Source organism: Nyctereutes procyonoides, unplaced genomic scaffold (assembly GCF_905146905.1).
Source record: "Nyctereutes procyonoides isolate TBG_1078 unplaced genomic scaffold, NYPRO_anot_genome, whole genome shotgun sequence".
Lineage (NCBI taxonomy): Eukaryota > Metazoa > Chordata > Mammalia > Carnivora > Canidae > Nyctereutes > Nyctereutes procyonoides.
The window spans coordinates 25,905,400-25,920,333 of record NW_026575139.1 but is presented as its reverse complement, the minus strand read 5'-3'; the positions used below and the strand labels follow the sequence as shown (position 1 = coordinate 25,920,333).

General features: G+C 37.8%; 1 protein-coding gene across 9 annotated transcripts in view; it reads right to left on the bottom strand.

The window, feature by feature from the left end:
- The window catches only part of NUMB (NUMB endocytic adaptor protein), a 168,160-nt gene that overhangs the window by 56,231 nt on the left and 96,995 nt on the right, over positions 1 to 14,934 (bottom strand). For all 9 annotated transcript variants that reach the window (XM_055303912.1, XM_055303911.1, XM_055303914.1 and 6 more), the window contains one exon: positions 5,803 to 5,943. In XM_055303912.1, the coding sequence (XP_055159887.1) occupies positions 5,803 to 5,928 (126 nt within the window). In that variant the 5' untranslated portion in view covers positions 5,929 to 5,943. The remainder of the gene's footprint in view (positions 1 to 5,802; positions 5,944 to 14,934) is intronic.

Below are 14,934 nucleotides of genomic sequence, written 5' to 3'. Positions count from 1 at the left end.
TGGCTCAGCGGTTTGGCGCCTGCCTTTAGTCCAGGGTGCAATCCTGGAGTCCCGGGATGGAGTCCCACATCGGGCTCCCTGCATGGAGCCTGCTTCTCCCTCTGCCTGTGTCTCTGCCTCTCCATCGCTCTGGGTCTCTCATGAATAAATAAATAAAAATCTTAAAAATACATATAATAAACAGCCATCCACACGAAGAGTTTCCTTGTGCACTTTGTAATACTTCCCTTCCACCCCCATTCCCATCCTCACACAACCTTGTCTGACAACCTTCTTGGATTAGTAATCTCTAGATTTGTCATCTTCTTCCTTATTTTGCAACCATTCACTCCTCACTCCAGATTCCATCCTCATGACTCCTCTTAAGTGCTATCATAAAAGTCACCAAAATTTGAAATTTTTTAATCTAATGAAGTTTCATTTCTTCTTTGATCTCTTTATAGCATTTGACTACTCTCTCCTTCCTTGAAACCCTGGCTTCTGAGACTGTACTCTTCAGGTTCCCTTACACCTGTCTACTCATTTTTATCTCCTTTGAAGGTACTCATCTCTTTGCCTGTCCCTTCTATGTTTGTCCTAGGCCCTTCCCTCCTCTCACTTCCTCTAGGCAATCTCACTTACTCATTACTTCAATGATAAGTTATAAGTCAACCTTCATTATTCAAGGATTCCGTATTTGCAAACTTGCCTCATTAGTAGAATTTATCTGTAATCTCAAAAATCAAAACTCATGGTGCTTGTGATGAGTAGGGATCTGCATGCACACATCTCAAAAGGAATTCATCTTTTTTATCCCTAAGCATGTTCTTCCTCAGTGAGCATGCCTACCACCCTCCTAGTAGTCTACAGGGGGAACTTTTTACAACTCATTAGTAATTCAGAATTCAGTGGTTTCTAAGGCAAGGCCAGATAAAACATCATTTACTCAGCTATATTTGACTAAGGAAATTTATCTATTTTTAGGCTACTGAAAATAACTTCAGGTTCTGATTCTTTTATCCAACCATGTGTGGCTTGTATACATGTGCAGGGTGGGACGGGAAGGCAGATAAGGCATGGAAGGCCACAATATTGCAGAGGATGAATGTTTTGTAGAAAGGATTTCAAGAGGCTATTTGGAGAAGACCATACCAAAACAAAACAAAACAAAACCCTAAATAAGCCACCCTGCCTGAATAACATGTAAATCTTACACCTTAGATGCTTATTTCTAAAGCACATCCCATCAGCTGTTATGACAAATGACTGTGGTACTGAATGATACTGAACCTTATTTATCTCACACAAAATACTTAAAAACTGCTTATTTCACAGCCCACTGGAAGTGCTTCGGTTAACTTTATACTTCAATTATTTCAATACTACATACCAGTCTCTCAGAATCCTGTGAATGAGGTATTTAAAATTTATACATGCTTATTACAAATATATGTTCATAAGAAATATCACCAATTCCAAAGGATATACATTGAAAAGTAAAAAGATCATCAATCTTCATTCCGATTCTAGAATTCAGATTTACTTGTGTCGTCTTATAGATATTTCTCACACATAAGCAGATATACAGATTTTTTCTTTTTAACTATAAACAGAATCATACTATATACATTGTTCTGTGCCTTGCCTTTATCACCTTATAATACACTAAAGTTAACATTCTGTGTGAATATATCAGAGAATAGTCTTTCAATGTTTCCTATGTCAATGATCATCACCTCTGTCAGTTTGGGACAAGAAACGAGGTGTCATCCTTAACATCATTCATTCTCTAGGTCTAGTCCATTTCCAATTCCTGTTGCCTTTATCTCTTAATTATCTCTCAATTTACTTCATTTCTTTTCTTCATCACAGTTACCACCCTAGTCCAGAGTAAACATTATCTCTCCTCTGGATTACTGTAATAATCTTTTACCAGACTCTTCACATCTACTATAGACTACCTCCAAACCACACCACATCCAGAGTCCCAGTTCAGGAAGATTAAAAGTTCTGGAGATGGATGGTGCTGATGATTGCACAACAATATGAATGTTATTAATGTTACCATACTGTACACAGAGAAATGGTTAAAATGGTAAATTTTATGTTATGTATTTTACCACAATAAAATAAATAATGAAAAAAAACACACCAGATAGTGGCTTCCTATTACTTATAAAGTCCAAAACCTTTAACATCCCCTACTTCTTTCCATGTTCATTTCATAACTTCTTACACTACAGCCTTCCCTTTTTAAAAAGCATTTATCTCGGGACGCCTGGGTAGCTCAGTGGTTAAGCATCTACCTTCAGCCTAGGGTGTGATCTTGGAGTCCCGGAATCGAGTCCCACATCAGGCTCCCTGCATGGAGCCTGTTTCTCTCTCTGCCTATCTCTCTATGTGTCTCTCATGAATAAATAAATAAAATATTTTTTAAAAAGTGCTTATCTCAGTTTATAATAATATATTATTAATGCAAATATCTAATTAAAGTCTGTCCTCCCACAAGACTATAAACTCTATAAGAGCAGGAAGTGTCTTTTTGTTTACCACTTAGCATATATGCCTGGCACACAGTAGGTATTCAAAAAATTTACTAAATGTATGAATATAGATCTACCTTGTTCTTTTTTTAAGAGTGGCAAAGAATGTCACTTAATGGATGTCATAATTTCTCTTTTTTTTTTTAAAAGGATTTTATTTATTCATGAGAGACAGACAGAGAGAGAGAGAGAGAGAGAGAGAGAGAGAGAGACGGGCAGAGGGAGAAGCAGGCTCCATGCAGGGAGCCCGACACGGGATTCAATCCTGGGACTCCAGGACCATGCCCCGGGCTGAAGGCAGGTGCTAAACAGCCGACCCACCCAGGGATCCCCTATGTCATAATGTCTTTCTCGAGTTCCAGAATGATGGGCATTTAATGTGTTTCCAGATTTTTGCTATCAAACAATGCTAATGACCACTTGTGCTAGTATATCAATGAATGTACTTAAATGTAATTCTTTATTTCAAGTTTTTATTTAAATTCTAGTTAGTTAACATATAGTGTAATATTGGTTTCAGGTACTGAATTAATGATTCATCATTATATAAAACACTCAATGCTCATCACAAGTGCCTCTCCTTATCACCCACTTAAACCACCCCCCACTACTTCCCCTCCGTCAATCCTCAGTTTGTTCTCTATAGGTAACAGTCTCTTATGATTTGTCACCTACAATTTTTTTTATTTTTTTTTACTAATCTCTATAGCCAACATAGGGCTCGAACTTATAACCCCAAGTTAGTCATATGCTCTTCTGACTAAACCAGCCAGGTGTCCCTTAAGTATAATTCTCTTTCTTTCTTTTTTTTTTTTTTTAAAGTAGGCTCCATGCAGGACTTGAAGTCATGACCTGAGCTGAGATCAAGAGTTGGATGCTTAACCAGCTGAGCACTACTCAAGTGCCATTAAATGTAATTCTTTTTTTTTTTTTTAAGATTTTATTTATTTATTCACGAGAGATACACAGAGAGAGAGACAGAGACACAAGCAAAGGAAGAAGGAGGCTCCATGCAGGAAGCCTGATGGGGGACTCAATCCCGGGTCTCCAGGATCACGCCCCCGGCTGAAGGCAGCGCTAAACCGCTGAGCCACCCGGGTTGCCCTAAATGTAATTCTTAAATGCAAAATTTCTTCCTTTTTTTTTTTTTTAAGATTTTATTTATTTATTCATGAGAGAGAGAAAGAGAGAGAGAGAGAGAGAGAGAGAGAGAGAGGCAGGCAGAGACACAGGCAGAGGGAGAAGCAGGCTCCATGCAGTGAACCTGACGTGGGATTTGATCCTGGGTCTCCAGGATCACGCCCTGGGCTGAAGGCAGGCACTCAACTGCTGAGCCACCCAGGAATCCCTTAAATATAAAATTTCTGGTTAAATGTAAAGTGCATTTCAAATTTTAACTGACATTCCAAATTGAGGTTACAGTTTATATTCCAAGTAATCAACAATGTGTAAAAGTACCCATTTCCACAATACTCAACTTGTATAATCAAAAGGAGCCTACTCTTTGGGATAAGGTTGGGGGAGGTAGTAGAGACGAGCGTTCGTTTCTTTGTATGAGGACCTTTTCATATTTTAATATCATACCCAAAATTTTAAATTAAAATATTTTAAGTGTATTATTCCAATAAAAGAAATTTCAGCAAATGAGTTAAGTAAGCAAAGCTAACTGATTAGGAAAATTGTTTAGTTACTGACAGATTGTGGAAAAATTCATGTATTTTAAAAAGCATGTATTTGGGGTGCCTGGGTGACTCAGCTGATTAAGCATCTGCCTTCAGTTCAGCTCAGGTCATGATCCCAGGGTCCTGGGATAGAGCTCCACATTGGGCTCCCTACTCAGTGGAGAGTCTGCCTCTCCCTCTATACTTGTTCTCTCTCTCAATCTCAAATAAATAAAAAAATATTTTTAAAAATAAATAATTAAAAATAAAAAACATGTATTTATGGGGCACCTGGGTGGTGCAGTTGGTACGGCGTCCAACTCTTGGTTTCAACTCAGGTCATGATCCCACAGTTGTGGGATCCAGCCCCTGTGGTTGGGCTCCTTGCTCAGCAGGGAGTCTTCTTGAAATTCTCTCTCTCCCTGTGCCCCTCCCAGATGCATGTACACTTATGCTCTCTCTCTCTCTCTCAAATAAATAAATCTTTAAAAAAAATCTTTATTTAACCTGTAGATTCTACAAACCACTTTTCCTTTTTTTTTTTTTTAGATTTTTTTTTTTATTTATTTATGATAGTCACACAGAGAAAGAGAGAGAGGCAGAGACACAGGCAGAGGGAGAAGCAGGCTCCATGCACCGGGAGCCGACGTGGGATTCGATCCCGGGTCTCCAGGATCGCGCCCTGGGCCAAAGGCAGGCGCCAAACCGCTGCGCCACCCAGGGATCCCTACAAACCACTTTTCCTATCCTACAGATATTTTCCTTCCTGAAACTAGGATATGTATCAATCAATGGTACTGAGGCAGTACAAGGAGAAAATTACAGTAAGAATATTCACACATAAGAATGTATAGAAAGTAGAGAGAAATCAACATTTTATATTAGACTAAATTTCTTTTCTTGAAGATATTAACATTTTGGACTAGTTCCTTCTATATTTTTGTGCCCACACTTAATACATATCACAGAATGCTTATATAATTATAAATTGCTTTTTCTCACTAAACAGTATAGTATGTACATTTCTTTCATGACTTTCAATGTGCCTCATCTTCTCCAGAGTGTCAACTAGTAGTAAGAAAAAAAACATCTGCATGGCACCCTCTTCTCTAGATCTTCACTGTGTTCTTAATTTCTTTGAGCTTCCATTTTCTGATCTGACAAATGAAGGCATTAGTTTAAATATCCTCTGCACAGTTAACAGTTACAAGACTAAAGAGAAAGTCTCTTTTGATTTAACTCTTTTAAGATTTTCTAGAACATATCAGGCCTGCATTTAAGAAAACAGACTTTTGTCCCCTCTGCCCCACCACTTAATAAGCATATCCCACTCAAAATAATTTGATTCTTGGTAATTTGGAACGTAGATATTTCAGGATTAATTTCTCATCAGAAGTGATATTATTTGTAGTGATTCCAGATTACGCAACAGAAATTCCATAAAGAGAAAAAATCACTAGTTATAATCTACTTTTCACATTAATTCTACCTTGAAGCAGAAGATGAAGGGATTACTTTTTAGATGGTTCTCTTTTAATTGTCCTAATTAATGGGATTTCACATTTAATAGGATGTCAGTTCTCTTCCACATCTAGAATTGTAGAAACACAAGCTCTTACCTTAACTGGGAAGCTACATTTTCCAGTACGAACCCCTTCTTCATCTGTCTGCCACTGATGCGGACGACTAGCCTCTGGAACATAAACATCTTTCTTTCTCCTAAAACTCTGCCGCAGTTTGTTCATTTTAATTTTTACAACCTGCAGACAGAGTAAAAGAAATATGAAAAAGAAGTTACTACCTTCTCACTTATTTAAACTTTAGATTACCATGCTGATAAAAAAAAACTAATGTCCTAAACTAAACATTTTAGTTTAATAGAAAATGAGCATTTAGCATCCCTCCTCTTAGAATTCTAGGCTCAAACAAATCATTTCACTTTTCAAACAAACAATACTAGCTCTTATAAAACAACAAGCTCTAAGATTTGCTGAGATGTTATTCTAAGAACTTTCAAGCATTTTAATTGTAACAATCCAATGAATTTTCCTACTGATCTACCCCTCAAATCCATTCTAATTCCTGAATAAGGAAATATGTACATGTGGGCCAAATTACAAGCTGCTAACAATTTCTGAAAACTTTCATACTTACTAGGAAAAAATCATTTCTAAACACCAAAATTTAGGAACCTTTTTGGCTTGCTATTAGAAAATACTAAACAAAGGACTAGAACTACCTTTTTTATAAAGATGTTTAAAAAGAAAGTTTCTTTTAAACATAAAGAAGATAAAGTTCTACAAGGAATAAATTATTCTAAGGAAAATTTTTTCTTGCAAATAGTATAATATCAGAACATACTTTCATATTTATAATCATTACAGAATGAAAGTAAACTAACAGCTTTCAATTATAAAGGTCCAAATCTCATCATTATCTCTGTAATTAAAAGGTATTAAACTACAACCTTTGTTTTGTTACTGGGACAGGTACCTCTCTAATGCTTTCAAAGGTACAGTAGAAATCACCAAACTATAGGGAAAGAAAATCTAATTGAAACAAGAGAATATTCAAGAACCAAGGAATAAACATAATGAATGTATCACTTTACAGAGCAGATCTCAAAATCTGAAGCCAATACCTCCAATTTTCTGTTAAGGAGCATTCTTTCCCTAAAGGGATTTAACCACCTCAATCAGCCTAAAAGATCTTAACTTTTGAAAATGATGTAGCAAAGCTATATAAAGGATACCTCCTCTTTGTCAGGAGTGTTAAATAGCAAGGGATTGAACATTAATTTCCACATGACACCAATGAAAAGCTTGAAAATCAAAGTTTGCATTCTGAGGAAAATCATGTTGTATTTTAAAATGCATAATGTCGCAGAAGAACTATTACTAACTCAGCTACTTTATACAGAAAAGCCAATCTAACCACACATCTTTTTAAAAGGTAAAAATTCTGACAAACTAATGGCAATGTGAAAATTCCTGGATTTTCCTCCCTTCCTCCCTTCCTTCTTTAAGATTTTATTTATTTATTCATGAGAGACATAGAGAGAGAGGCAGAGACATAGGCAGAGGGAAAAGCAGGCTCCATGCAGGGAGCCCGATGTGGGACTTGATCCCAGGACCCAGGATCACGACCTGAGCCAAAGATAGATGCTCAACCACTGAGCCACACAGATGCCCCACTTCTAAACTATCTTTTTTTTTTAATTTTTTTATTTATTTATTTACGATAGTCATACAGAGAGAGAGAGAGAGGCAGAGACACAGGCAGAGGGAGAAGCAGGCTCCATGCACCGGGAGCCAAACGTGGGATTCGATCCCGGGTCTCCAGGATCGCGCCCTGGGCCAAAGGCAGGCGCCAAACCGCTGCGCCACCCAGGGATCCCCTAAACTATCTTAAATAAGAGTCTACCTTAAGGCGCCTGAGTGGTTCAGTTGGTTATGCATCTGCCTTTGGCTCAGGTCATAATCTCAGGGTCCTGGGATTGAGCCCCTTGTTGGGCTCCCTGCTCAGCAGGGAACCTACTTCTCTCTTTCCCTCTGCCACTACCCGCTGCTTGTGCTCTCTTTCTGCGTCAAATAAATAAAATCTTAAAAAAAAAAGTCTACCTTAATCTAATAGATTTTTTAAAAAATTCTATAACCTTCCCTGATAATATGTCCTGTTATTACTTCTTCATATAACACTTTAAAAATAGGCAAATACAAATATAAGAAAATTAAAAAAGCACCTATACCCTCGCTCAAGTTGGCACTCTAAGAATCTTGAGGCAAAAAGCTCATGAGATTCCTTTCTCTTAATTTCTTTCTCTTAGTAGGCATATAGCCCTACTAAGAGTCATCCCTGCATTCATTCACTCTTTTCTAACCAATAACTCTACTGCTTTTGCCTCCTTCATATATCTTGAATTCATTCCCCCACCCACTATATCAGTTCTACCATCCTCATTTTTGTGTAAATTATTGCTAAAGTCTATTACTTAATGGGTGCTTTGCTTCTAAGAAAGGTCCATTCTAATCTGTTCTCTTGACTATTGCCAGAGTGCTTTCTAAAACACAAATTTGACCATGCAATTATTCAGCTTAAAATCCTTCACTTGCTTCATAACACTTTCAAAATAAAGTCCAAATTCCTAAGCTTGGAAAACATAGTCGTTTTTCATCTGGCTTCACTCACCAATCCCTTCACATGCTAAACTCTGGCCATACTAAACTACTTACAGGTCTCCAAACAAGGCATGCCCTCTTTCAGAGCCTATTTCCTCTCTCTGCCCACCTATAAAGACCTTTCCCTATTTGCCTCTGGTTGAAGTCTAATTATCTTTGAAGAGCTGACTCAGGGTCTTCAGGGAAGCTAGCACTTTTTCTGACAAACCCTTAGCTGGCCTGAGCTAGGTCTTTCCATTTCACAGGATTCCCATTAATATCCTCCGATTACTTCTTTTACTGTACTCTCAAACCTTACAGCAATTTTCTATTTCCTTAACAGTAAATTGTATTTTATTTAAAATACTACCCCTGCATTTTAACACAGGACCTCTCATATACATGACACACTATAAATTTGATGAAATAAAAAATAAAATAGACCCCCATCATACTAGATAATATTTACTAGGTAGGAAAAATGTAGACATTTAAGACCAGAGAAAATCACTGGTATTGGAAGGAGACTGCAGATGTAATAGTAGGTCAGTGTCACATTGACAAAGGAACATTGACAACTTTCCTGAAAGATATACAACTTCTGGGCAGCCCAGGTGGCTCAGCGGTTTAGCACTGGCTTCACCCCAGGGTGTGATCCTAGGGACCTGGGATTGAGTCCCACATCCGGCTCCCTGCATGGATCCTGCTTCTCTCTCTGCCTGTGTCTCTGCCTCTCTCTCTCTCTCTCTGTCTCATGAATAAATAAATAAAAATAAAATCTTTTTAAAAAAATATACAACTTCTGCCTAAATAATTTTAGCATAAGTTTATTTGCTCTTTGGAGAACTATTTATTGTTGTACATACTACTGACCAATAAAAGAACAAGGCGGAAGTGTCAACTGATTTGGAGTCTAAATATCTTGTAACTTTCAGTATTAATATGGCCATCAGCATTTCTACAAAGAGTATTACATATAAGTGATTTTCAAACTATGCTTTCAGTAGCCCTGGGATTTCCATGGAAAAGACCCAGAGGCCAATGGTTGTTTGGAGATAAGGAGAAGGAAGAGTTAGAAAGCTAGACACAACTTCGGAGGGACTGTAGGTCCCGGTCACAGTTTCATACAAACTCCACTTTATCTGATTCACATATTGGGATCCATATACATTTAAGGAAAGGTTTCATTGCTGAAAATACTTTTGAAAATGAGTAATATAATCATAATAGTTCTAAAATGAACTTGGTAAAATGAAAATACATAATGATAATATCTTGCTTGCTACTTTTTAATGAGTAACTACCAATGGCCTGTAAATAATCTAGTAATCAAGATAAGAACACATCAAGGGAGAGACCAATTTGTTTTCAAATAATCTAAATATAATGATTTTGCTCACAAAGACAAAAGAGATAAGAAAAAAATATAAAACATGTTAACTCAAAGTAACACTTACTACAGGCCCTCAATAAGGTTAAACTTTACTCCCAAATAAAGAAAATCACACTCCTTGAGAAAGTTCTGGTTAAACACAGGTAAAGATAAAGGATATATTTTTGCCAGTTTAAAAACTGAGAACATGGGATCCCTGGGTGGCGCAGCGGTTTGGCGCCTGCCTTTGGCCCAGGGCGCGATCCGGGAGACCCGGGATCGAATCCCACGTCGGGCTCCCGGTGCATGGAGCCTGCTTCTCCCTCTGCCTGTGTCTCTGCCTCTCTCTCTCTCTGTGACTATCATAACTAAATAAAAAAAAAAAAATTAATTAAAAACTGAGAACAAAAAAAGTCTTACTTTGTCTACGAACTAAAAAGAAAAAGAAATAGAAAGAAACAAAGAAAATAAACCAAACCCCATTTTATTAGCTAGATATAATAGTGTCAGATTTAGAAAATCTTTTTACAGTTCTCACACTCTTAAACTGTTCTGCAAAATTTGACACCATGATTCCAACTTTCCTTTGTATGCTTTTTTCCTCCTTGCCTCTCCCCATCCCAATACTCTTATGCCTCTGGTTTATCTTGTTTACCTCTGTTGCTACTGATAATTCTAAGGGCTTCTTCTACTTTCTCCCACACACTGTGTGTATTCCCCAAATATCAGTTCTCAATCTGTGCTCTCTTGTTTACACTATCACTCTTGGTGAAATAATCAGTTCAAACTATTACTCCAATGGAATGATTTCCCAATAATACTTTTAAATCCTGCTCTCATTAAATAGTCTCTATTTGGGTGCACTGATGTTGCCTCAAATACATCAATTTAAAGTTAAATCATCATTTCTTTTCTCCCCTTAAGTTCTTAAGTCCTCCCCTTCTGACCCAATTTGTTTGGGTCAGTAAAAACAGAACTTACTATGTGCTGGGCCCTATTGTGGATGCTAGTAGATAGTGAAATTAATAAAGACAACTTGCCTTTAGGTGGCTCTCTCCCCTCATAAGAGGTAATTTCTGCACAATATGGCAAAATGTAATAACAGCACTATACACAGTATGTTCTCGAAGCACAGTCTAGGTTCAGGAAACATTTCCTATAGGAGGTATCACCTGAGTTAACTTTTAAAGGAAAAATAAAAATTAGCCACATATTGTAGGAGGGAAGATATTCCAAGTAGAGGCAACAGTATCAACAAACGCATAGATGCAGGAAATCAAATGCTAGACAGCAATGCAAGAAGAGTGCAGACAAGGATCAGGTACTGATTTTAACCTACAGACAGCCAGAAGCCATTAAAAGGTTATATACATGTATCAGTGTCAAGAGTTGCAATGTAGTTACATTACTATGGTGGCAGTAAGGAAAACAAATCTGAGGGCAAAAGACTATAGATGTGTTATAAGGCGTTTTAAATAGTCTAAGCAAGTTATGATGAGAGCTTGAACTAGGGCAATGGTAGTAGTGTAGGCAGATAAAAAGGGACTGAAGTTTAAAAGTAAGAGTAGCAGAGAGAATGGAGTCAACATGATGTAACTGTGCCCCAGGAAATTTTTTTTTGCCCAGGATGGTAAGACTAAACCAGTAGTTAGCTTTACTATGTACTTCAGGAAATTATTACCAACTAACTTATCTGGGCAAGCAATGTGTGCATCAGGGCAAATAGGTCTCCTGATAGGATAACAAATTGCTTCAAGACCCTTTTCTTATTATGCCCATTAATTCTAAATATCATGTCACAAACTTTGCCCACCCCAACCAGTTCCCCATCTTGAAGGATGTGCCTTAAACCATGTGAGTCCAAAACTCAAAACCCTAAGAGATAGATTTTCCTAACTTCCCCTAACTACTAAGATTCTGTCAAAGTGGCGCTTTCCCTTCTTGCAGTAAGTTTAAATAACATCAGCTTTACTGAATCAACAAGATTCTCTTTGTGGGGAAAGTTAATAGCAGGAATAGGTGACTATCAAAAGATAGGGAAGAGAAAGAAATCCAAATATGACTCCTAAGTTTTAGACCTTAGGAAATTGAATTGTTGAATTTGAGGGCTAGTTGACAGGGGCTTCCAAGTAGAGATGTGTGTAAGCCTTGAAGCTTGGGGGAGGGGTCAGGGCACCCAGAGGCAGTCATTATAGGTGAAATTTTTCTTGTGATGATCTCTTTATTTTCCTTTTTTTTCCTAATAGGAGTTAGGATGCAGTAAATAGAATTAAACCTAGCACAAATATGATAAACAGTATGTACTAATAATTGGCCAGTATGTACTAATACAGCCATATCTGATTATGTTTTTGCAATGCTTATATTCTAGATAGTAAACAGCCACTATGTTGAGCTCCACTCCTGGGATCCAATCCTTGACCTTCTGCAACTCAACAACTAATAGGTTAACACCTGGTTTAACAGAGAACTAAGACCAGTGAAGGTTATGATTGGTCAGCAACAGTGCAAGTCAGATTCCAAAAGTCCCATCTCTCTCAGGCACAGTTGTTGGTTCCCTTCAAGGTCCCAAGAGGGATGCCTTGCTTTCACATGCCCCTGCCTGGTCCCAGGTAGGCATAGTGAGGAGAATGCAATAGTCCTCCATCCTGTCCACCAAGTTGGCCCCCATCTCTACATGTTGCCTGGTGAGATCAGGAATATTAGGGGAGATAGCACGTTAAGCAATGACACTAGTTCCCTAGTAGTCAGACCAATTAGTTCTTCATTAAGAACAGATAAAATAGCAAGATCCAATTGTATGCTGCCTATAATAAACCACTTTAAACATAAAGACAAAAAGGTTAAAAGTAAATAATAAACCAATTTAAACATAAAGACAAAAAGGTTAAAAGTTAGAAGTATAGAGGAAACAATACACTACACTAATACCAGTCAAAATAAAGCTGGAATGACTATATATTCCTTTCTCAATAATCAATAGAATAAGCAGGCAGAAATCAGCAAGGATGTAAACAGCACTTGGTCATGGTGCATAATCTTCTTAATGTACTGTTGGATCCTACTGACTAGTATCTTGTTGAGAATTTCTGCATATGAGTTCATCAGGGATATTGGTCTATAATTCTTTTTGGTGCGGTCTTTGGTTTTGGAATTAAGGTGATGCTGACCTCATAAAATGAGTTTGGAAGTATTCCATCTCTTTCCATCTTTTGGAACAGCTTTAGTAGAATAGGTATTTCAAAACTCTTCAGAGTGTAGGGATAGAGGGAACATTCCTCAGCATCTTAAAAGCCATCTACGAAAAGCCCACAGCAAACATCATTCTCAATGGAGAAACACTGGGAGCCTTTCCCCTAAAATCAGGAACACGACAGGGATGTCCACTCTCACCACTGCTATTCAAAATAGTACTAGAAGTCCTAGCCTCAGCAATCAGGCAACAAAAAGAAATAAAAGGCATTCAAATTGGCAAAGAAGTCAAACTCTCCCTCTTTGCAGATGACATGATATTGTACATAGAAAACCCAAAAGACTCCACCCCAAGATTGCTAGAACTCATACAGCAATTCGGCAGTGTGGTGGGATACAAAATCAATGCCCAGAAATCAGTGGCATTTCTATACACTGAGACTGAAGAAAGAGAAATTAGAGTCAATCCCATTTACAATTGCACCCAAAAGCATAAGATACCTAGGAATAAACCTAACCAAAGAGGTAAAGGATCTATACCCTAAAAACTACAGAACACTTCTGAAAGAAATCGAGGAAGACACAAAAAGATGGAAAAATATTCCATGCTCATGGAATGGAAGAATTAATATTGTGAAAATGTCAATGCTACCCAGGGCAATTTACACATTTAATGCAATCCCTATCAAAATACCATGGACTTTCTTCAGAGAGTTGGAACAAATCATCTTAAGATTTGTATGGAATCAGAAAAGACCCCGAATAGCCAGGGGAATATTAAAAAGGAAAACCAGAGCTGGGGGCATCACAATGCCAGATTTCAGGTTGTACTACAAAGCTGTGATCATCAAGACAGTGTGGTACTGGCACAAAAACAGACACATAGATCAATGGAACAGAATAGAGAATCCAGAAATGGCCCTTCAACTCTATGGTCGACTAGTATTCGACAAGCAGTAAAGACTATCCACTGGAAAAAAGTCTCTTCAATAAATGGTGCTGGGAAAATGGGACAGCCAAGTGCAGAAGAATGAAACTAGACCATTCTCTTACACCAGACCCAAAGATAAACTCAAAATGGATGAAAGATCTAAATGTGAGACAAGAATCCATCAAAATCCTAGAGGAGAACACAGGCAACACCCTTTTTGAACTTGGCCACAGCAACTTCTTGCAAGATACATCTATGAAGGCAAAGGAAACAAAAGCAAACATGAATTATTGGGACTTAAGAAGCTTTTGCACAGCAAAAGAAACAGTCAACAAAACTAAAAGACAACATACAGAATGGGAGAAGATATTTGTAAATGACATAGCAGATAAAGGGCTAGTATCCAAGATCTATAAAGAACTTATTAAACTCAACAGCAAAGAAACAGACAATCCAATAATCAAATGGGCAAGACATGAACAGAAATTTCACCAAAGAAAACACAGACATGGCCAACAAGCACATGAGAAAATTGCTCCACATCACTGGCCATCAGGGAAATACAAATCAAAACCACAATGAGATACCACCTCACACCAGTGAGAATGGTGAAAATGAACAAGACAGAAACAACAAATGTTGGAGAGGATGTGGAGAAAGGGGAACCCTCAAGCACTGTTGGTGGGAATGTGAACTGGTACAGCTGCTCTGGAAAACTGTGTGGACATTGCTCAAAGAGTTAAAAATAAAACTGTCCTACGACCCAGCGATTGCACTGCTGGGGATTTACCCCAAAGATACAGATGCAGTGAAACGCTGGAACACCCTCACCCCGATGTTTATAGCAGCAATGTCAATAGCCAAAATGTGGAAGGAGCCTCAGTGTCCATCAAAAATGAATGGATAAAGAAGATGTGGTATATGTATACAATGGAATATTACTCAGGCATTAGAAATGACAAATACCCACCATTTGCTTCAACGTGGATGGAACTGGAGAGCATTATGTTGAGTGAAGTCAATCGGAGAAGGACAAACATTATATGGTCTCATTCATTTGGGGAATACTAGTGAAAGGGAATAAAGGGGAAAGGAGAGA